This window comes from Lottia gigantea, assembly GCF_000327385.1.
Source record: "Lottia gigantea unplaced genomic scaffold LOTGIsca_45, whole genome shotgun sequence".
Lineage (NCBI taxonomy): Eukaryota > Metazoa > Mollusca > Gastropoda > Lottiidae > Lottia > Lottia gigantea.
Genome location: NW_008709577.1, coordinates 854,845 through 880,534, shown reverse-complemented (window position 1 = coordinate 880,534; position 25,690 = coordinate 854,845). Strand labels below are relative to the sequence as shown.

Genomic DNA, 25,690 nt, shown 5'->3' with positions numbered 1-25,690 from the left:
AAAGTTGTTTTACGAACAAAAATAAAGTTTAAAAGATAAGAAATTAAATGATATATAATCAAACATTGATAAAATGTCAGAAAACCTCACAGAAAGATTTCTATCTCCACCTGTTTCATTTTTCATAACTTTCCTGTCAAAATAAAAACTAACTCTTAACTTGTAAACTTCTTAAAACTCAGTGATACAAAACATATTGAAGTCATAATTATGACATAAAAAACATATTCCTCTTTATCTGATGAAAATATTTTAATTGAAATCAGGAATCATTTACTAATTACTGTGGGTATATTTCTTTGTGGTAGAAACGCTTTAGTTGAAAAGACAACCTTTATTTTGTTACTGGATACCACAGTAAGGCAGACTATGCTTACTATAAACTACACTGAATGTTAAACTTATACTTATAGAGATCAATGGATTCCATTTCTTATTATGATGCAAACTTTGTCTTTTTTCTCTTCAAGCAGGTGGTGCTCACTTTATATTTGCATTTCTTTACCATTACTACTAAATATTACAACATACAGTTGGCTGTTTTTGGCCGAAATTTTTGATGGATAAAACCAGTTTATTATTGGTGATATAGCCCCTAGAATATGATTATAATTCAGACACTCACACATTCAATTCTAACTTATCTTTCTTCATTGACTGTTTGATTGACTCAAAACAATGTTTCTTTGTGTGCAGTAAATCGATAAAGAAGAAAAATATTAGTTTGATTAAATAAACATTTTACAGCAGAATTAAACAGTCAAAATATCAAAGCATCTATTTGTAAAATATTAAAGAAATCTATAAATCTTTAAAATATTGTTTATTTAATGATATATCAGTTTAAATCACTTCTTGTCAAGATACAACCTGATCAATAGTTGTGTTTTCTAACCACTTCAACACACTATCTTATCCATATTCTTTGCCAATGAATAACTACTTGTCTTTTATTTGTTCAAGTTAGAATAGTTCCAGATAATGGACTAATTTAACAGAGTTTGGTCTCAAAGAGTTCTGGAAGTGCGCCATTGATTACTTGATTCAATACTGGAAGTGAAACAAGGACACTTTATAGAAGAATTTGACGTCTGATTCCCCATTCACTATGAAATCTTATTTATTGGAAGATGATGTTTCTGGAAAGAGTATGTTTTAAGCACTAAAATTACAGAGGGTCTTCTAGTTCCCTTGGTAACGCTAACAAAGCAAGTTGATCTGACACTCAATCTAGTCACCTGACTATTTATGTCATTGTGTTGGTCACATGCTTATTCTCTGAAACTCTAAATAAAAAAAACTTTGCATCAAGAGATACCAAAGTTTGATTGGTTAAACAGATATCAATGGAATTAATTTTGCTTTATGTCAAAAAAGCACAGTTAAATGGTTACTACCATTTCCTTTAAAAGATAAATGACTTAATGTTGGATAAAGGAAAGGAAGATGATTCAAACACACCACATAGTTTCCATTGAACCATTGTGCAACTTCTGACCTTTCTGGCTGAAGGTCAATAGTCATCAAACACACTTCCATGTATATATATTGTATCAAATAGAGTTTTCAAGAGTTTTATTTTACTTCGACACATCACCTGAACAATGGAGGAACACCTCAGATCAAGCTTCAAAGTACATTTCAATCTTACAAGAAGCTAAAACAGAATTATCTGTAGTATGTGCAAATTCTAAATGTGAGCAAATGGAGTGAGGGTGTATAAAAATGAAGAATAAAAGGTTCTAACATTTCGCTACAAGGATAAAATATATTAAAATAATATTATTATAGAACATCTTTTATAATAAAACAAATACACGGTTTCATCACTTCCTTCCTCTTTACTGCTAACAGGTGATCAGTTTTTGAAAATAAATGAAAAGTACACAGAAACAATTTTTACCATGAAGAAAAACTTTGTATTTTTTGTAGAAATAAGAAAAAAATAAACAGATTATGTGATCAAATGATGGAAAATGATGTTCAAATACAGGTAAGAAGTTAGTTTACACCTGTAGATAATTATAAAAGAGATTTCTTTACCAAATCTACAACAATTTACAAGTTCATTACAGGTAAACCATAGGATTAACATATATTATTACTTTACTCTGGTGGTCTTGTGTACTTGTATTTAATAAATATTCTGACTCTGAACATACTTGATAAATACTGAAATTGACTGGTTCATTTTGTCTTCTTAGAGCTAGTTATCTTTTCAATGTTTCTAGTATGTATTCCATGCAATATTTTTTTCAAGTTTTCCCATCTTGTAGATCTACCAAGCAATCATTCAATTAACAGCAATTGAGGACTCTAAAAAAAACTGATGTGGAGATTTACATCCTACTTTCAGTTTATCTCTTATGGAGGTAGCTAATTTAATCTTGATGATCAATGCTGGCAAAGCACACAGGCCTCAAGATGCATTGAAAAGTGAAACCCTCTAGAAACACCAATAAAGATTTTTATAAAAAAATGAAAGCTAGCTTGTCAATATAAAAGAACAAATTTAGACAAAAAGAGAATAAAATTGAAGGAATGTATAACCATTCTTAAAGCAAGTAGAATTTCCAGAATTGCTACTCTAATGCAATACAAATTGGTATGTTTTTGTAGGAGAGAATAGTGAAATAGGTAGAAGGTTAGATTAAGTAACTAGGTAGTATAAATACCAACCAGGGAGGTTCTGACATAATCATTCTAATCTTGATAGTATTGCCAAAATATTTTGGATGATGTGATAATGTGTCAGACTCAGATATGAAGTTGACTTATATATGATGTATTACTTTATAATGTTTTGAAGATAAAATATGTATGAGATGAATATCAGCTCCTATTGTTTGGAGGTTAGCTTAAACCTATAATTATTTTTTTTTTGTTCTCTGTGAAAGCTTTTCCTCATCAAATATTGGATATAGAAAAAAAAAAGTCCTATATGGAGAGACAACGAGGATTGATAAAAATAGCACTGACTACATTTATATACATATGCGTAAAACGTTTTAGTAGAATCATCCATGTAGTTGGTAACATATTCAGGATTTTACCTGATCTCCAAAGACAGGTTCTACTTCAATTAAAATCCTGTAGTTCACATTCTGAAATCAGTATTTCTTTCATGTTACAGGGAGTGGAGCAGTTACAGATGAAAAGAATTATCATGCAGTAGATGTTATATGGTAAAGAATCCAGATGACCTTGTTCTACTATAAGTTACCATCAATCAACACCAATAGATCAATGTTAACTCTCCTCATGATAGTAGATCTCTGGTTTTACTTATATTACTTATTTCACTGTTTATAGATAATACTTTCAAACCATATACAGTTAACTGATCAAAGACTGAACTTATTTACTTTCTTTTACACAGAATGACCATAGATAGAAGCAGATCAAAACAGACAACACAAATTGTCAAAAACAGGCTGGATTTTTAATTCTGATGTTCAAAAACATTGTTCTCATCTAAGAAGACTAATAAAGACAGACAAGGCCGGCCATTCAGTGTGCAAACAAGGGAAATTTTCCCAGAGAAGCATAATCTACTCTTTTTTGATACAAAAAGACTAATTTGAAGTGAACCACAAATGAAAGGATAATTCACAGTGTTTTCATTAGTAACCATTATCACGTAGTAACTAGACCTGCACACTCCTCTCAAATCCACCTCTCTTACCTACACACTCCCCTCCCTACACACTCCCCTCAAATCCACCTCCTTTACCTACACACTCCCCTCAAATCCACCTCCCTTATCTACACACTCCCCTCAAATCCACCTCCCTTACCTACACACTCCCCTCAAATCCACCTCCCTTACCTACACACTCCCCTCCCTACACACTCCCTTCAAATCCACCTCCCTTACCTACACACTCCCTTCAAATCCACCTCCATTACCTACACACTCCCCTTAAATCCACCTCCATTACTTACACACTCCCCTCAAATCCACCTCCATTACCTACACACTCCCCTCAAATCCACCTCCATTACCTTACACTCTCACCTCAAATCCACCTCCATTACCTACACACTCCCTTCAAATCCACCTCCCTTACCTACACACTCCCCTCAAATCCACCTCTATTACCTTACACATTCAACTCAAAACCACCTCTATTACACTCTCAACTCAAATCCACCTCTATTACCTGCACACTCATCTCAAATCCACCTCTATTACCTGCACACTCACCTCAAATCCACCTCTATTACCTGCACACTCACCTCAAATCCACCTCTATTATCTGCAGATTGTTTTGAGGTATTACTATTCACACACAAATTACTTTATCTAGATCAAATAATTAAACCATGTCATACATGTAAGAGTGAAAGGGATGTAATGGTCTGATGGTCCTTTGTTTATCTAACTTTTTCTCAAAAATAACCACAAAATCTAGAACCACTAGAGTATTTATTACAGATTACTGTGTTAGAATGTAGGTGATCATATCACTTCAATATTTTGGTCTTTTATCTTTTCTGATATTTCTAGTTGAAAAGTAAACTGATAGTCTGCCTATCTTTTGATGAAGTACATAAATCTTACATGAAATATATACAAAATGGACAGTGGGGATGGTTTAAATATGTTTTAAGATAGAATTTCTGGAACAAGAGCAAAAACAATGAGGTCAACCGCATGTGGAAACTTTCAAAGAAGTTTTTTATTTGATCAGAGCTGTCAGACTTATCCATTGACTTGGACAAGAAAAACAATTTATGATCCTGAAAAAAGATTTTAATAGTAGTAGTAGTAGAAATTTTACTGTAACAAGAAGCAATTTTGTATCTTTAAGTATTTAACTAGTCAAACTGGCCAACTATAAGCGAAAGGTTCAAAGCTTCTAAAGCAGATATAAAAGTCAGTAGTTGACAACTGTTTTATTGGACATATTTATGGATCTAACCAGTAACCAGTTTTTGAGATCAGAAACATCTACAGCAGTTTTCAGGAATAAGTTCAGGAATATTCCTTAAAGACTTTTAAATGGTGGTTTAATCATTAGATTTTTTATAAAATTGTGCACCATCTTCAATATCTATGGTGATAAATCATTTGACTGTTTGTGTATTTCTTACTGCATCAAATAGTTGAAAAAGTTAAATAATTCTGATAGTTCCCCTATGGGGCAAGCTCTGTGGTGTCTTTAATGCCTCCTCCTTTGTATTGGTGACTCATTGGATGCTTGTATCAGGTTCAAAATCATAGCAAGAAATAAGAATCCACCAATTGCAGGAGTACATTATCCAATAGAAACATGCCTTACATCTTGGAGAACTTATCTTGACCTCTACACATTGTAGGACAACCTTCTTCTCTTTATAATATGGTAATTAATAAATAAAAACTATGTAAAAAGGATTGAGGTGAAAGATGAAGGTGAAACTGTAGACTGGTAACTGATCATCAAGCCAGAAATTAACTTTTATTACTCCATTGTACAGTAATATGGGTAAAATGACATTTCAGAGATTAAAGCCAGCAATGGTTGATGTATTTGATGTTACTATTGGCCTTCTCTATCACATTTAACTAAATATCATGATATTATTACTAATTCATATATCAACATTTTCTTTTTGAGAAATGTTAATGTAAATCTGGCAATATATTCTGCCATGTCTTTTGAGACCATTATTCAACAGTTTCAATTGTTATTTGAAGATTTATCTCAACCTAAGAAAAAAACTGAAGGAACATACAATACAATAGAAACAAAAGTGTTATAACATTGTTTTTATAGGAATATGAATAATAGTCAGTTGCACAAAGGGAGTAGCCTCTTCATTTGTTCAGATGCAAGAAGGATTTTTTAAGCAAGAACCACTGACTAATAAATAGAGATTTGTTTAAAATTTCCTCTGTTCTTGATCCCCTGATATTAATTTTTGCATAAACTGAACCACGTTGGCATAATGTGTTATAAGCACTGGCCTGGTTCACAAGTAGAGACAATGGATTTCAGTACAGGAATAAATCAATTTGATAAGAATTTAATTGTTAAGGAGAAATTTACAAGATTAACAAATAATTCAAATATGCAATGCAGTATTACTTCAGGGAGTTGATGAAAGGGGATCCAAATCTTGGTACTGAAACTGCTACTATTGCAAATTACCATATTCCCTTCAAGCATTTTAATTCTGATGAAGAATACAGCAGTAAACATCTTGGAAGTATTGAACTACTAATAATTACTATTATTACCACTCTATTGTTTTAATACAGTACTATAGTATATCTGGTCAACACATGCTTTAACATCAATAACAATCCTTCATTTATTTATCATTTGGGAATAAATCATTGTTTAAAGTAATGTATATAAACCCATTGTCATTAATACCCCTGTAGATATTTGATCGGAATATGCTTTACCAAGTTGTTTTTAATACTATACCACTGACTGTTTCTTCTGATATATATACATTCTATATATATATGCTTATATTCATTCATTCATTAAAATATTGATATAGTGCTCGCTCTGAACACAGGAAGTTCATAATCATCACATGTGCATGACTTCACTAAACATGCAAGTTCTGTATACAAACACACATGAGAGAATTGCCACTGAAAACTTGGTAAATGCAACTTATTGGACATCATTAAGTTTGTCCAACTGTCTGTTAATGACATATTATTGCATTGTGATTGCACATATAAAGGTAATATTACGGTTTATAGTCTGTTAAGACTCTACCCCTTTACAGAATCAAAAATATATGATATACTTGTTTCATTATATCCCTGTTGAATCAAAAATTAAAATTAATTTGGATTAAGTAAAATCACTTTGAATAATGATTAAATCATTTTTCAGCCATTAAGGCTTAATTTCCTGGTTTTAGAAATATGTCACAAGTTAAATATCAGTGGTATGAATTGTATTAATAATCAATGAATTGGTTATTGATAGATAATGATATTATAAAATAGAATTATCACCTAATATTTAATTTACTGAATAAACATTATTAACTTAGACAATATTTGATAATCTGAAGGAATTGACCAGCAAGGTAATTTTTTTCTGGTACTTAATTTAATATTTACCATCATCTGTGAAAAGCCATGTTATGTTAGTGGTTTGTAATGTTTCCAATTGTTACATCTCTTTTAAAAATGTGATTCTACGTCAAATTTCAAATGTCTTAGAGTCTTAACAGAAAATGAACCATGAGTTGTGTTCTGTATGTTTTCAAATAACCTAATTGGATAATGTCGCATTGTCAAAAAACATAGGAAATAAATTACATAGAATACACAAATATCTCTTGTCTAGTCCAGAGAGAAAAAGAAAGATAAAAATCTGCTGATTTATCAGAACATCTGAATAAAAAGGTTTCATGAATGGTAGACATCATTTGAATGGGTATTTGTGTTAGGTCTAGTCAATTTACTAATTTCATTACTATAATTAGTGAATCATAAGCTATTGTTTTATATTCATGCAAGACTCTAGCCACTTTTTTCTATTTGTCAACAATTCTCAGTGGCATGCTTTTAGGTTTAGTTTTAATGTCAAGAGACTATTGATTTTCATACATATAAATTCACAAAATATAGGTCTGCATTCGTTTTTATACGCCCACACATAAGATGGGCGTATATTGTAATCACCCCGTCGGTCCGTTCACATTTGGCTCGTGCTCACTCTACAGGCTACAGTTCTTTATGGATTCTTTTGATTTTTTTTTTGTGTGTCAATGTCATTATGAAGATGATCCCTATTGATTTTCGTGATGATCGGATAATTTTTCACCGAAATATCGTGTCTGACTTGACGTTTTACTCTATTAGCTATATTGTGCAACTCGTGCTCACTCTACAGGCTACAATTCTTTACAGATTCTTTTGATTTTTATTTTGTATGTCTATGTCGTTATGAAGATGATCCCTATTGATTTTCATGATGATCTATCGATTTTCATGATGATCGGATAATTTTTCACCGAAATATCGTGTCTGACCTGACGTTTTACTCTATTAGCTATATTGTGCAACTCGTGCTCACTCTACAGGCTACAATTCTTTACAGATTCTTTTGATTTTTATTTTGTATGTCAATGTCATTATGAAGATGATCCCTATCGATTTTCGCGATGATCGGATAATATTTCACCGAAATATGGTGTCTGACTTGACGTTTCACTCTATTAGCTATATTGTGCAACCCTGTAGTCACTAAAGACTGTTTAATCATTTTTGACAGCTGCCAGTGGGTGTATGTTACCTTGCCTGGCAAGCTATCTTTGTTATTTTTGGACGAGTTTTAAACAAACTGATTGTGTGTGGTGATTTTATAGTAAAATTTTGTGGTTATGCCCTATCACAAGTTGATAGTGGGTTTTTAAATTTAATTGTTACTTGTAATTATAGTTGTTTAATAAGCAGTTTTTATTAAATGACATTATTCTCCAATTTGTGTCTGTATTATTTGAGAAGCAAGAGGAAACACAAATTGATGTTGTTATAAGTAAGAAGACTGTATCAGATACTCTTGAATACACTTTATAAATCACAGTAATAATTTTCTAAGATGTCCATTGTTAGTCCTTCTAAAAGAAATAAAAGTATATGATATGTATAAAAATGCTAGCAGAAACTTCAAGGCAGATGACTGTTCAGTACTTAACATCTAATTAATCGTTAGAGAATACAATAGATTACCATGATAGTTAAATTAACAGATACCAATTCTATTACTGGGTAAAGAAGTTAGATTTATGTTGTTTATGTATTCATTTGAAAAGGACAGAGCTGTTCCCTGTGTGCTCCCATCTTTACACTGAAAGTTATTAGTAAAAAAGAAGCTTGTAATCACAGTTAAATCTTTTCAATGAAGATCGGAAAAGTAGGATGTAATTTATTCACAGCAATTAGAGAGTTGATTGGGATATACAGAGATTTAAATGTTTACATTTCAGATCAATTAATATCTGTCACTATTTATACAGAAATAAACAACATGGGAGTTGTTTGGATGTTCTGTCATGTTTAATTTCTGACTAGATATTTAAACAACTAGTAAATAGCATATTGTTTACAGAGTTCCATATTAATAACATTTCATAGCAATTTGACGAGAACTAGTGTTTACATGTAATTTATCAGGTTGGTGAAATGTTGTGATTAACAGTCAATTGAAGGTATTAAAACACATCTACCATTAAAATGACAGAAACCTATTAAGAAGAACATTTATCAATTGTTACAAAAAGATTGTATTTCTCTCACAATTCAGGTTGTAAATTCATATTTTTAACTTATTCAAAGCCAGACACAATCAAAATATATTTGTCCAGTAAGTCTGTCATATTTATTTTAAGAAAAACGTCTTTGAAATCAAACACCAGAAACATTCGTCTGACTACAAATGATATTGTCCATAGGGTGCTTTAAGTTAAAACACTTTTACAAAAAACAAAAAATCTTTCAGTCAATGCAGCATAAGTTATGTTTCCTTGAAATGGTGTCCATCATGTGCCACAAATGCAAATCTCATCACTTATTTCCACTGGACAATGTCTGTCATCTACAATTGACTTGGGTCTTAATTATGTGAAACATACCCTTGAAAAAAATATACATTCTAGAATATAGAACTTCTCTCTGGAAAATCCTGTAAACAGATCCATTTTAAAAGTATACAGAAGTTTAGCATCAAGCAATACATCAGAACATATTGAAATAAAACTTTGGTTAAATTCTTTCAACATTTGGAAGTAAGTAATGAATGTAAAACTGTTCTGGCGTGTTTTATTACATATAGTCCTGACAATTATTCTTTTGAACAAAATCTCAGTTCCATATTAGGAGCTTAAACAATCTGATTATAGCTGGCATAGGGTTCACACTGCCTGGGTAAAAGTTGGCTTATTATTACTAACTTCGAACGCCAAAAAAACAACACATTTTTACCGAAGTCAAAGACATCCCGAGCAGTTACAAATAACTGCTTAGCGTTTTTTTTATATGAAGAACCAAAGATGTTCATAGGAGGTTAAGACCACGAGCCGGGGAGCAAAACAGGCGACTTTTTAAAGGAATGAAAAGGCACATGCTAATGTACTGAAAAAAAAAAACCCCATCTTGAACATACGAAAACGAAAAACGAGGCCAAGCACCAACCACAGTTATCTCAAAACTTTTAACAAAATCATCCATGGCACGATCTGTCCATTTGCTGAAATTAATCAGACAACAACATGCAACTTATCTTGCCAATAGGCAAGTTAGCAGCTGATCATGATAGTTCAAAAACTTCAAAATTACAGATCCAGATGTTGTCTATTAATAGTATTCAGAAAAATAACTACACACAAAAGGATTGGTTGGAACACAAAACGTATTATTTACAATAATATTTATTGTGCAAAATCTCAACTCAACAAAACTTTTGAAATTAAATGGAGTTAAAAATCTTACTTTTCTGCATGTTTGTCATGGGTTAAAGAGGACAGAAAAAAGCTTCTGAGGGTTTGCTTTTTCATGCAGGATAGATTGTATCTAGTAAATCAAGTCTAATGTTTTAAAGATCATGAAACTCAATCTTGTAAAATAAACTTGAGGAAATTTTGAATACAAACAATAATTTGTAGAAGATATTTCTTACTGGAAGTATAGAGTTGTTTTTATAAACATTAGGGTGTTTAAAATCAGGTATTGTATTTCTTGAATAGTTTAATATAGAGTATTATATAAATATTAGTCAGAAACATTGGCTATTTATATTGGCTCTAATATAATCTTAGAGAAATATTATTCTTAACTTCTTGCTTTTATTGTCTTTAGTTTCATCACAATACAGAAACAAAACAGAAAATTTGAGAGTTTCTTCATTTTTTTGCCTTGACGTACTCTCCTTTTGATTCAAAAAGACTTACATAGGGTTCCATTTAAAAGTAAACTAACTTCATAACAAACCACTCAATCTTTTGTTACCCTGCAAAATTCTGTTTTACTTATAGAAATTCAGGGTTTCACTCTTAGGAACCAAACTAATGAGTAAAAGTTTGAAACAAGTTGACCTTACCATCAACATCTTTAAAATCTGTTCATTTCTTACACATGCAATTTTTTTTTAATATTCAACCAATCTAAGCTAATAATTGCCTTTGTGACATCATTACCAGAGGCTAAAATTCAGACATTATAAGTATATTTAAGTAACAAATGGTCACGATAGGACCTGTTAGATTACATATCATATAATTATAATACAGTTAGGAACCTACACTGAGCATGATGAAAATGATTAATACAATATCTCAATAATAGAGACGTGGTAGGTCATCCTTGCTTCAGGCCAGGTCTGCTTTTGATCAACATCAGAACAATTCTCTGTAATGAACACCGACTAAAACCAGGTGTGAAAAACTGGGAATCCCATGTCATGTTCAGATTTTAGTTTTCTGCTATGATATACAAATATTGATCTTTTTGTCATACTCTATCTGTTTAAACATTTAACACTTCTTTTCAAAAAATTAAAAATGATCATTCAAAATTATTGGAAAAACTTTTTGCTGCAAAAATTCTTAAATCCTTGAATTTTGCAGGAATCCATCTTAGAGACTAGTAAAATAATTTGACAAGCTATTGACTATATTAAAGCAGGTTATTACTCTAGGACTAGATGTAAGTAATTAACAATGGAATGTATTTTACCTGTATTCTTAATTAAAGATGATACCAATATTCTAGTAATGTACAACATGTCACAACAATTTTTCTATGTAATAATTTGCCATGTAGATAGAATTACATTTCCTGTATAATTCAATTTTAAATGTTATGATAAACAGATTACAAGTCTACTAATTTCTCTTGAAGTAAATTGAGACATGAAATAAATCTTCTAAAACTTTTATTTGTTTCACAATGTATGCTCTGTAAACTTTCAATGAAACTAAATTCTGCTGAAATTGAGCAAATATAACTACATCCCTTTAATTTTAAATCTAAAAAAAAATGTAAAATGAAATGGGAGACGAAACTTGGCGTCTAATTCTATTGCATCTTTAAAATGGAATGGCTCTATTAACATCTCTACCTCTCTAATGACTCAGTTTAACATTAAACATCTATTAACTTGTATCCCTACTGACATGGTTTGTATTTTTTAATTCAACACTTCATTTGTGGTGATAAGCTCTTAATGAAATCTGTCTTGAACTGTAGGAATATCCTGTAGGAACATTCCCTGGAGTGAGTTAATAATAAAAATCAGTGGTGATTATCAGAAATCAATCAACCACACCGACATTTCAATATCCTTTATAACATAAAAACATCAACTATTACAGACTGGCATTCTAGATTGCAATAAATGGTATATGTTGTGTCAGATAGTGAGTAGTGAAAATAAAATTCTCAGATTCAAATTGGAATTTTAAACCTATAAATTAAACCAGGGGTTTTCAACCTTTTTCTTTTTGTTTCCCATTTGGGATCCTTGGTAGATTGCATCACCCCCTTCCCTTATAAACCATTACCATTCTGTGATTTGTTTTCATGTCAGAGAATGAATATAGGCTGAAAGGAACAATATAAATTTTATGCTTGACTATAGAATCCCATTAACACCCTTGAGGGTAGTTACTCTAAGGCTGAAAAACCCTCAATTAAACATTTGGTTCTTATGAAACAGATATTGAAATTTTATCCATTTTAATATGACTGCAACCTGCATAAATTACAGCCCAAAACAAAGAAAATGTCTAACTCAATGAATCTGTGCTTCTCTCAAATCTTTTTTCAAATTCCTGCAATCACATGATTTTTATGTGAGAATTATGTTATATTTATTTTGACTGGCCATCCCACAGATTTTTTAAACACACTGTTTTTATTATCAGAATATTATCAGGGAGTGTGGACATTTACATTCAAGATGGCTCCTTTATACTTTATCTGTAATAGCCAGATTCCTGTAAATAGTAAATAATCATAATATTTGATTAACTAATGAATACAATTATTCATAAATATATAAACTTTAATAACATGTTAGATAAGAATTTTTCAAAAATGACAATCATCCTCAACAATCTGTATATTATAAATGTTTATATTTCCTCACTATATGATAAATTCTGTCTTATTTAATTAAAATTCATATCATTTAACTCTTGTTTCTGGACAAAATATATTGAGATAAAATATTTTCCTGACTATTTCCTCCATGATGCAGATTATCTTTATAAGATGTATGAACTATAGAACCAAATCATACCTTTCACACCTTATTTGGGCTAATCAACAGGCATTATCATGTAGTATTCAATGGAGGTAATTTTCCAGCTATCAAGAGATATCTAACAACCTTTGCTGTCCATTTCAAAGCCAATTGACTAGATATTTTTTTGACAGTATCACTGCATCACTGACAGTGGAATCAACATAACTCCAGGTTACATAGCAACAGAAACAAAGTAGTTTGTTAATTTCTAGTTTGGACAAGAAAACTCAACCAGACTGTACTCAATGCTAGTATGAGATACTTATTATAAGATATTGAAGAGAAGTTTGCACTAGTAATAAAAATAATTTCAAGACTGTCTATTTTAAAAACAACAATAATATATATGTTGAAGTATTGTCTAAGAATAAAAAAAAGTAGGAAAAATCAATTATATCAAACCACATTTAACAAAAAACTGCATTTATTCAAAATGTTTGTGACTTTAGTAACATAGTAAACCACTCCAAGAGACCAAAAAGTTCCCCAAAAAATGAATTTTAGCCAATATATAAAATATTCAATATTTGGACTCTAACTTCAAAGCTTCACCACAGCTTAACACTGAAATTAGAAATTACACACAAATTAGTTTAAAATCTGAGCTTTCAATACTATAAACTGCAATTATGTATCTTTTACTGTGAAAGATTTGACTGTATCTGTAAGTTTATATCAGTGATTCCAAACCTTTCTCAGCCTTCACACCACTGGAGCAATCACATGAACCTTTCACATCCCCAAAAATTTGTTTTATCTACATTTCCAGCATGTATTGATGTGCCATGCTCTCTCAATTCAAAACAAATTCTTCTCCTACACCAGTTGGCCACACCCCTGACACCCTTGTCACACACCCCCAGGGGATGAAAACACCCCAGGTTGGGAACCAGGATTCTGTATGATAAGAGAATTTTAGGCACTTTTTGACTTTCGAATCATGGTTCTTTTCCTTTGCTCACAAGTCATTTGTTAATATTGAAATGTTATATTTCCAACGTCCAATCCGTAGTCATGGGGAGCAGATCCTGGAGGAACAGGGGGACACGTCGGACTCTGTCGGAGGAACCAGGACACCGCAACTAATCCTACTTATGATGAGTGAGCAGGCAGCAATAGATGAGCTCTGCCAAAATAGAGCACACTTTATTTCAAATTATAATAAATTAATTGTAATGATTTGTTTTGTATAATTAATAGACCAATTTCTAGATGATATCAATAAACTTGTACACATTTTGTAGTTAAATTCTCAATTTTTAACATTTTTTGCGTTATTTGACCTTTCGTGACCTTTGACCTTGAATGACTCAAAAACGCCCTTTGACCTGGCACCTTACCTCCCAGATTCGGATTCCTGAGGAAAAATGCCTCTAGTTAATTCAGATTTTACAATACCCCCTTCTCCCTCTGATCTATAAGAAGACAATGCTAGTGCACATGGTCCAAACCCATATCATTGCATTTTAAATGGATCATACTATCCAGTCATGTTGGCATATTCCACACTCAATATGGTTGTTGTTGGTGACCAAGAAGAAAATACTGATGTACCGGTATATAGGCATGTCCCACACTTTGCATGGTTATCTGTATTGACAGAAATGTCTGTTATCTGATGTAAACATCTGTATAAGGTGGTAATAGAAGTGTAATATACCATTATCTACAATTAAACTGTCACTATCAGTTCAGTAAGTAGTAAGATTGTGACATGATCATTTTCTTTAACATTTACAACTATTCAGATCCAATACACTCATACTCACACATCAATACTTAAAGGGACAGGTGCCCCATTTTTGGAAGGTTGATTCGGGTCTTGAACGTGTGTAAATAATAGTCTTAAGAAGTACTAGAAATGTACAAAAATCGCTTAATACCTCAAACTAGGAATTTTACTGTTTATTTCTATATTTGACATGTCTCAAGAAAAGATGAGTCGACTTTGAAACACGGAAAATTCTGGAAACACAAGGATTTGAAGGCTCAATTTCTGAAGAAAAAATTCCTGTTTCTGAGACTAAGGTATGATTGATAGAAAAAATGACACACCTTTCCCTTTAATACAATCAATGTACATTATCCCATGCATCATTCAAATAATATTACACACTAACTAATGAAATATTAGAAATACCAAAACCATGAAAAAAAAGTTCCCATATAATATATAATGAGTGAAATTTATACTAATTAATCTGAATTTATATATACTAATTAATCTGAAATTATATCCACTAATTAATCTGAATTTATATATACTAATTAATCTGAATTTATATATACTAATTAATCTGAAATTATATCCACTAATTAATCTGAATTTATATATACTAATTAATCTGAATTTATATATATTAATTAATCTGAATTTATATATAATAATTAATCTGAATTTATATCCACTTATTAATCTGAATTTAAATCTACTAATAATGTAAATTTATATCCACTAATTAATCTGAATTTATATATACTAATTAATCTGAATTTATATATATTAATTAATCTGAATTTATATATAATAATTAATCTGAATTTATATCCACTTATTAATCTGAATTTAAATCTACTAATAATGTAAATTTATATCCACTAATTAATCTGAATTTATAACCACTAATAATGTGAATTTATATCCACTAATTAATCTGAATTTATATCCACTAATTAATCTGAAATTACATCCACTAATTAACCTGAATTTATATCCACTAATTAATCTGAATTTATATATACTAATTAATCTGAATTTATATCCACTAATAATCTGAATTTATATCCACTAATTAATCTGAATTCATATATTCATATATAAGGATACTATCCCACTATAATATAAGTAATATAGGTATATTTTCAACTGAATTCTACTTTTACCCAACCATCTGTTTTTAACTTGAAATTAACAACATAAACACCAGAATTGTGAAGTGAATTGTTCAAGTAGAAAATATAAACATTAACATCTCAAATTTCTCTACCTTACAACTTACAGCCTACAAATTTTAACTTACACTTACTCAACCAGATAAATATTTTAAATTATCACTAAAGATTATTAACCCTTTTTTGAACCAACTTTTGTGGACATTTCTTCTATTGTAAGAATTCAATGTTTAATGTACAAAAATAACACAATGATATTTGGCTCAGCTTTGACTTTAGGAGTTCGATCCTGGCATAGATAAGATAATACCATGTGATTTTCAATCCATTTTCACCCTAGAATAGATAACACCTCAAGCTCTATTACACTTTCTATTCGGTTCTATGGATCCTGTCCTGGTCCCTAGAAGATATAAAGTGTCAATCAAGTTTAAAAATTACTACTATGATAGTTGTAGCATTTACAATCAGATGTGTATTTAGGGAGAGAGCTATTGCCCTCAGGCCTTTGATAGGTCTTATTTTGAAATGTTCAAAATTCATCTCAGGCAATCTAAAATCAGTTGGCTACTGGAGGGCCTCTGACAGACCCTAGTCTTAAGGGGCTTTGGCACTTCGGACCTCACCTTGGAGAGATGCCTTAGGCATTTTCTAGATATTCCACTCTTTACAATATTTATTTTAGTTGAAAGCTTTTTACAAGCCTTGCATTAATGTTATGTTATATCAACTCGTGTTGTTCCTCAGTCAATTATATTTTATAGATTTCAATCAGAACATTATTCAATATATTCTAGACGTAATCTATGTAAAATAATTATAGTTGACATTCCATGTTAATTTCTGGTGATTCCTACAAGACATGCAATGGTTGTTACAGTGTTAAATGACATCAATTCTATTCAATTTGTCACATTAATCACAATATTACACACAATCAATCTCTAATAAAGATTAATGAACATTTAAATATAACTTGTACAGTTTTATCCTCAAATAGAAATTTCCATTGATTTCTTTAATCTGATTCTATTCATGCTTTAAAGCTTCATTAACTTACAAATATATTGGATAAAAATGGTCCACATATATTTTCTTTCCCATTTATAAGGTCTGTGACATTTCTTAAGATAAGTGAAAAAAGTAATCCTTCTTAATTTGATTTTGTCTGATATCTATTGTATAAGCTCAACCTAACCTGATGGCAAGAAAGAAGAAAAGACATGAGCATGACTCAGTTTACAACATAGTATCACTGTCCTGCTCAAATAAAATGATGAAAGTGGGGTCTAGTTATAATTACAGAGAATACATTCTGATGACCTTGCATGGGTTATCTTTCCTCAATCTGACTGTCCATGCTGTAAGCTGAGAATTTGCTTTAACACAGTCTGTTAAACCAAATCTTGGTTTTGGGTTATCTAGGTCAATGTGTGAAAGTCCGGTGACCTTGAAAAAGAAATAGTCTCCCATTAGTCCAGTTGAAGTAGCTGAAATATCAATGCCAAGCAGTTTGGCTAAGGACTAGCTGGTACCTAAGTAGTAACACTTCAAAAATGGTTCTTTCTTTTTTTTTTAATAGGTACAAATAATCTGAGAAGCATCATCTTATAGGTTAAGAACCTAGTTTACAGTCTATGACATTGTGAATATATTTGTTTTTATCACTTTAGTCAGAACATCAACAGGTTGTGTATATTTTCTACAATGTATCAGTTCAAAGCCTGCAATACAGAACCAACATTGAATTGAACGATTCCTTAAGGCCTGTGAGACTTTTATAGAATCCAAAAATCTCTGAAAGTGATAGTTTTTTAAATTAATAATTCGAGTTTCATAGATTCCACCAAACACACTAAATTATTTCCAATCAGTTGATAAACACAATAATCCTCCTTAAAGTCCATAGACCATTCTTTTAAACAACCTAGCTCCAAATATCGTAAAAAACCATTACAGGCTTTCAATAATCTATCCATGGAATAAACAACTCAGACAAAAGTCACTGAGTCAGAAATTTTTAAAGTACCATTTACTATTTATCATTTACCATAAAAATAAATAGAATGAAAAATGTAAGTTTTATGTCCTACCTTTCTGCACAAGATTGGACATGTAGTGAAGACATTTTTCTTTTTGTCTTAGACAGGATACTTGAAAACTTCGGCCTCTTTGGCAAAAGTTGACAATTCAGATGCTATAGCTATCTATACCCCACCTAATGCTGAAATCATTCAGGCCTAAAGTAAAACCCAGGTTAATGTTGAAAAAAAACCTTTAAGTCATTTCCTTCAAGATGTGGTTACGAATCACCTTTATTCTGGACAGTTGAATAGATCTTGAATAAAAAAAAAATCTCTTATCAAAAATATACCAGATTGCATCAGGGAGTGTCTATATGATATAGCTGATATCAACTAATATCAAACTGAGAGTTATAATGAATAAATATAAAATATACAGGTGTAATCAACAGGTGAAATATCTGGATATTATTATCTTAGTTTGATTTCTAACTTATTTAGTGTAGAGGTGTAAAAGAATTATAGTTTAAATTAGCATGATAAGGTTCAACATATATGTAATGGATAAGATATTATTATATGTTAAATTATAAAGGTTGCAGTTATTCATAACATTGTGGTTTTTGTATTATATGAGCATGTATGGAAACTCAAATATTCACAGCATCTCTATAAACTTTATAAGCATACTAATAATCATCTAATCCAATCAAATTTCGGGATAAGTAGTAGACAAGTCAATTTGACCTATTGTCAAAGGGCAATAATTCACTGAGCCTATTGATGAAAATAATGATAATAAAATCAGGCTTATCCAATATCTCACTGGAATACTTAATAGTAGTCTGGTCAAACTGATTGAGTCAATCAGATTGACAAGTAAATGTGAACAGACAAGACAGACAAGGCAGGCAATGGCATGTGTTTGTAATTACTCAGAATTGGAAAATATTCAACAATATTATTAGGAACTCTACATTATAGTATTTCTGTACAAGTAATTCTCACATGTTTACAGTATGCTATAAGGTTTCTGTTCTAAATATGCAACTTTTTCTGTTGGAATAAACCTGGTATATTCAACATGTCAATAAGATAATGTGCAACAGAGAGGTATATTATGACACGAAGAGGAAATATGTTAAAATAACTTGGGTACATCAAGTATATAAAACTAATGTTAATATGATACAAATGTTTGACAAATGGTAACTGCCAACTTTCTTACATCATTTCATTGTTAAATACCAACTTCTTGTTACACATATCTTTCATTCTGTTGTTTCTTACAGATATATTTTTAATGTGAAAATGGTATTAGGTAAAGGTGAGAATTGATATGGCACCAGAACTAGTTTTCTAACCAACAGACACCTATCAACATCTATTGAAGCTGACAATTTAATGTTTAAACAATAGATACTTGCAACATCTACCTAAAATTTCTTCCTTTCTTCTTTAGCAAGAAATCATCACAAAGTTGAAATTAACAGGATCTGAATCATGTCTAGAGACTTACTGTGAAATTTTATTGGAATCAAAATTGATGTGACAAGCTTATCTTAATCCTATTAGGTATAAATTCAAGGATTATTATTGTATTTAATTAAAACTAATCTAAGTATTCTAGACTTCATAAAAATGGGGAGTATTTTCGGCAAAGAAATGAGGTATAAAAAGACCTCCATAGTAGTCAATAAGGGTCATTTAGGATGTCAAAAATGAATGTGTGAAAGTCTACATGACAGTAAATTATATAAATGGAAAAATGAATTCATAGACATGATTGAGTTAGACCTATCAGACCATTATGTATAGTGTTTAATAATAATGGTATGATGTCATTATTATTCTGATATTTCATAACTCACGCTTCGGTAAAGAAAGTTGTGGTTCTTGTTAAAATAGTATTGACAATAGGTCTAGTTATTGTCCTCACCTATTGTTCCAAAACAATTCTAACAATATATTAATGTGATTTTCTCATGCTGACTCTCATTTAAAGTTATTCACAATAGGTTTTGATTTAATCAACTTCATCATGATCTATTATTTTTTAATGAAAAGAGAAAATATTTCATTCTTAATTCATTGCAGTTCTAAGGTTTTCCAAGAAATCAGAAAAGACTTTAAATAACATTTTTGAATGATCTATGGTCACAACAGATGGTAATCTATAACCAATTGGGCTGTTAGAGGAAAGGTAAAATTAGGCCAGTCAAAATGCAAGAGAAATAGACAAGCATTCAAGCACAAAATCATGATTTCAGTGATATTACTATTATATAATGACAGTAAAATAAAAATTCTAGTTTTATAGGATAGAGCTTATGTGCAGGAGACAAACGCAACGAGTCAAGAAAAATGACTACTTTCTTATTCATATTAAACCAAAAGGTTTATTAATGTAAAGGCACAATAGAGACTGACTATTTTACTTGGATAATACTGTGGTTTGATCTCCAAAACTTGCTTGGTTTGATAATACTGTGGTTTGATCTTCAGAACTTGCTTGGTTTCATAATACTGTGGTTTCATTTTCAACAATTACTTGGTTTGATAATACTGTGGTTCAATCTTCAACACTTTCTTTGTTTGATAATATTGTTGTTTGATCTTCATTACTTGGTTTTATAATACTGTGGTTTTATCTTTAACACTTACTTGATTTGATAATATTGTGGTTCAATCTTCAACACTCAATTGGTTTGATAATACTGTGGTTTGATCTTCAACACTTACTTGGTTTGATAATACTGTGGTTTGATCTTCAACACTTACTTGGTTTGATAATACTGTGGTTTTATCTTCAACACTTAATTGATTTGATAATACTGTGGTTTGATCTTCAACACTTACTTGGTTTGATAATACTGTGGTTTGATCTTCAACACTTAATTGATTTGATAATATTGTGGTTTGATCTTCAACACTTAATTGATTTGATAATATTGTGGTTTGATCTTCAACACTTACTTGGTTTGATAATACTGTGGTTTTATCTTCAACACTTAATTGATTTGATAATATTGTGGTTTGATCTTCAACACTTAATTGATTTGATAATATTGTGGTTTGATCTTCAACACTTACTTGGTTTGATAATACTGTGGTTTTATCTTCAACACTTACTTGGTTTGATAATACTGTGGTTTTATCTTCAACACTTAATTGATTTGATAATATTGTGGTTTGATCTTCAACACTTACTTGGTTTGATAATACTGTGGTTTTATCTTCACACTTACTTTGTTTGATAATACTGTGGTTTTATCTTCAACACTTAATTGATTTGATAATACTGTGGTTTGATCTTCAACACTTACTTGGTTTGATAATACTGTGGTTTGATCTTCAACACTTAATTGATTTGATAATATTGTGGTTTGATCTTCAACACTTACTTGGTTTGATAATACTGTGGTTTGATCTTCAACACTTACTTGGTTTGGTAATACTGTGGTTTGATCTTCAACACTTACTTGGTTTGATAATACTGTGGTTTTATCTTCAACACTTAATTGATTTGATAATATTGTGGTTTGATCTTCAACACTTACTTGGTTTGATAATACTGTGGTTTGATCTTCAACACTTACTTGGTTTGATAATACTGTGGTTTTATCTTCAACACTTACTTGGTTTGATTATACCGTGGGGTGATCTTCAACACTTACTTGGTTTGATAATACTGTGGTTTGATCTTCAACACTTACTTGGTTTGATAATACTGTGGTTTTATCTTCAACACTTACTTGATTTGATATTACTGTGGGGTGATCTTCAACACTTACTTTGTTAGATAATACTATGGTTTGATCTTCAACACTTACTTGGTTGTTAATACTGTGGTTTGATCGTCAACACTTACTTGGCTTGATCTTCAACACTTACTTGGTTTGATAATACTATGGTGTGATCTTAAACACTTACTTGGTTTGATAATACTGTGGTTTGATCTTCAACACTTACTTTGTTAGATAATACTGTGATTTGATCTTCAACACTTACTTGGTTTGATCTTTACCACTTACTTGGTTTGATAACATTGTTGTTTTATCTTCAGCACTTACTTTGTTAGATAATATTGTGATTTGATCTTCAACACTTACTTGGTTTGATCTTCACCACTTACTTGGTTTGATAACATTGTTGTTTTATCTTCAGCACTTACTTTGTTAGATAATACTGTGATTTGATCTTCAACACTTACTTTGTTAGATAATACTGTGATTTGATCTTCAACACTTAGTTGGTTTGATAATACTGTGGTTTGATCTTCAACACTTACTTGGTTTGATATTACTGTGGTTTGATAACATTGTTGTTTTATCTTCAACACTTACTTTGTTAGATAATACTGTGATTTGATCTTCAACACTTACTTGGTTTGATCTTCACCACTTACTTGGCTTGATAATACAAGAAATGTTCCATCCTCAACTTCTACTTGGTATTGGCTTAATCTTTAATACTTATTTTAATTTATAATTTTGGTAGTGGGAAATAACAATAAGACATGAGGCATAGGAGCAAATATTATATGAAAATATTTTACATTAACAAGAATGTATAGGATGTATTGAGGTCTCAATCAAGACATTTCAAGTGTTAGTGTACTAATATATTTCTTGAAGCTTATTGTAGATAATCCAACAGCATATAAATTACACCATCAATAATAATATTGTGATGTTACAGACACAAACTCATGATTTCTGATTGAAAATGATTTGAACCAGAAGATTTATAATTATTATTTCAAATATTCATCTGGTCTCTCTTAGTGATTTCTTTGAGAGTCACTGATATAATCCATGCTCCAGTGACCATTGCTAATCGAGTTTATCTAAACCAGATATCAATATCCTACTAATATATATCATACTAACAATCTTATCTCCCATTATCAATACCAGAAAGGTGAACAATCAAGGAATATTCTAGCACCATGTTAATATCAAAGCAGGATTCATGATAATCTCATTCACTTGTATATGAATCAATTACGATTGACAACAAATCTATAACCTTGTCTCGCCACGCAAAAAACCAGCATCACCTACTAATGGTGACATGTGATGCAGCACAGAACAGCAGGTTCAGCGTTATTAATTGGTTACATGTTTACATATGAAGATATTGTTAAGGTATGGCCATTCCAGTGAATAATTGAAATCTTCATCAGGTTAAGCTGTTGCAGTTTTGAACATTTCCCACTATGCAAGCCCGACAGCAATTTATGAAATTTGATTCATGTTCATAACTTTTTGAATCTGAACTAATATAATCATATATTAATGATTAATCATTTTTTGAGAAGTTTCCCATTTAGATTGACATTTTAAAAATGGCAGTTGTATATATTTCATAGATTTCAAATGAAATATGAAGAATTTGTTTTCAATTTCATGTCCATTCAAAAACTTACGCATGTATAGAACACTGGGGAACAAAAAAAAAACAGATTTTCTAAGATGACAAAAAAGTCTCTAATGGAATTTGAAGGATGTCTTGTGTCTGTGGAATAAAAATAATGCCAAAATGAAAGCCTCTCTTTCCCTGTGACAGACAATGATGTAAATGGTAGATTATAGAGAGTTTGGGTGGTATTCTGTGAGAGGAGATGAGGAGATAGTAAATAGAAAACACAAATATGATTTGATGTGTAACATTCCTCATTTATTACCTGTACATTTCTCAGGAATTGAACATTTCTCACATTATTTATTTCATCTTTAATTAAACAAATAACATCTAATCTACATTCTTCTTCTTCTAAATTGGTTGTAAAAATACCACTTTACAAGATGGTAGAAATACCACAATACAACTCAGAATTCATAACAACTTTCATGTGGTTTTTGTCTAAATCATATTAAGTTTTTTCTGAAGTATCTACAAGCTGATCTACATGCTGTTTTATAAATATTTACATCACTGTTTCAAGAATTAAGATAGCTTAATGTATATTTCCATAAAAGTTCATCCATGGGGACAAACAATTTCACCAATTTAGTGTCTTGAATGCGTTCCAAAAACAAGGGCAATTACACATATAAACCATTTTTTTTCATTTTCTTGATTTTGGGTTCAACCTTGGGTGATAATAATGTGGTCATATCAAAATGCTCATTGTGCCAACAAAACCTACATGTTGTGATCAATAGAAGAGTGGCTCTTTGATGTTAAATTTTAAGCTTTTGTGATTAAAAAATAAAGCAATAGTAATTTAAAAAATGGTAACAGTTTACCAAAAACTTTCTAGATATGACAAGAAATGTGAAATGATTCTATCTAAGATTGTGATGTAGTAAAATTGAGTTAAAATTCCCACGCCCACAAATAATTCTATTTTAACTTAAAGTCTTGAGTTACCCTGTAATATATCTGTAGTAAGCTTATCTATTTATTTTAAAACTGAAGGTAATCTATCATAATGCCCAGACAGGTAAAACCTCATTACCAATATGTTGTTGAAATTATCAGGTAACCATAACTCTTTCAACTTATTACCCTTATTATCTGCTTCTTTAACTTCCTTTAATAATTTCATAATTAATAACTTTACAGTTAATTACCTTCAAACATATGCTGTTTACATCAGTTATTTGAATCTTTTTTTCTTCAAAATATTTCATGTAACAGTACTGTAGTTAAAAGTAACTTTTATATCTATTTGTGATAAAACATTCAGTTGAAGATTCAGACTAAGTAGCTTCTAAGATGACCTTCTTGGTCCATAAGGAACAACATCAATCAGCAGCCAATTTATTCCAGAAGGTTGTCAACTGCAATACCTTCTGGGTAGTTGATACCAATGTTAAATACGTAGGTCTTCTTCTCAAATGTAGCAATCCTGCTTTTTTAGTGTCTTAGAAGACAGAAAACCAGGATAGTTGTTGTTATCCATTTAAGACCATTATTCTGACTGTAATATACAATATACGTCAGAACATGTTTGGCAAATGGAGTCAATAACAGAAAAACATTGAAAAAACCGTTACAGATACAAGAAATGAATGAATCAATGAAAATTAAAAAATTACAAGTCACCTTATTGGGTAATGAGAGGTATCTAAAGGCATCTAAAGAGGTATAGTATGTATTATGTCAGATCAAGTGGGTTGAAGAGATATTAGCTCTAATATTACTTAGTAAGAATTCAGTATATGTTTGGTAAGTAAAGAGCTAGGTAATATGGCTACAGGTGGTTTCTAAATAAAGGTCATGTACAGATACTGTCTTATCATTACACCATCATTATCAGCATTGTTTTTCTCTGAAACAATGTTATAACTGTGATATACCATGTACACTATAACTGATATCGTTGCTCCTAGGCAATGAAGTAAAGGGTAATCTAGAGCCTAAAAGAATTAATATGGCAGAATGGCCCACCTACAAAAGTAGGCTTTGTATTACCTAAATCAATTGGTGCCTCTTGGAAAATTGAATAGTTGTCTTTGATAATATCTTTGGTGGATTCAAACATTTCAGTTGTCT

At 30.8% G+C, this 25,690-nt stretch overlaps 2 protein-coding genes across 2 annotated transcripts; one reads left to right on the top strand and one right to left on the bottom strand.

Annotated features, from left to right (window-relative positions):
• Window positions 1–3,649: 3,649 nt before the first annotated feature.
• Window positions 3,650–4,366, top strand: LOTGIDRAFT_124078 (hypothetical protein; the record flags this gene model as incomplete). The annotated part of the gene is made up of 1 exon (XM_009060946.1): window positions 3,650–4,366. A coding segment is annotated over one exon (717 nt), but the record flags the coding sequence as incomplete, so codon positions are not given.
• A 16,503-nt stretch (window positions 4,367–20,869) lies between these two features.
• On the bottom strand, window positions 20,870–21,388 carry LOTGIDRAFT_123873 (hypothetical protein; the record flags this gene model as incomplete). Its single annotated transcript, XM_009060945.1, has 1 exon — window positions 20,870–21,388. A coding segment is annotated over one exon (519 nt), but the record flags the coding sequence as incomplete, so codon positions are not given.
• Window positions 21,389–25,690: the final 4,302 nt, after the last annotated feature.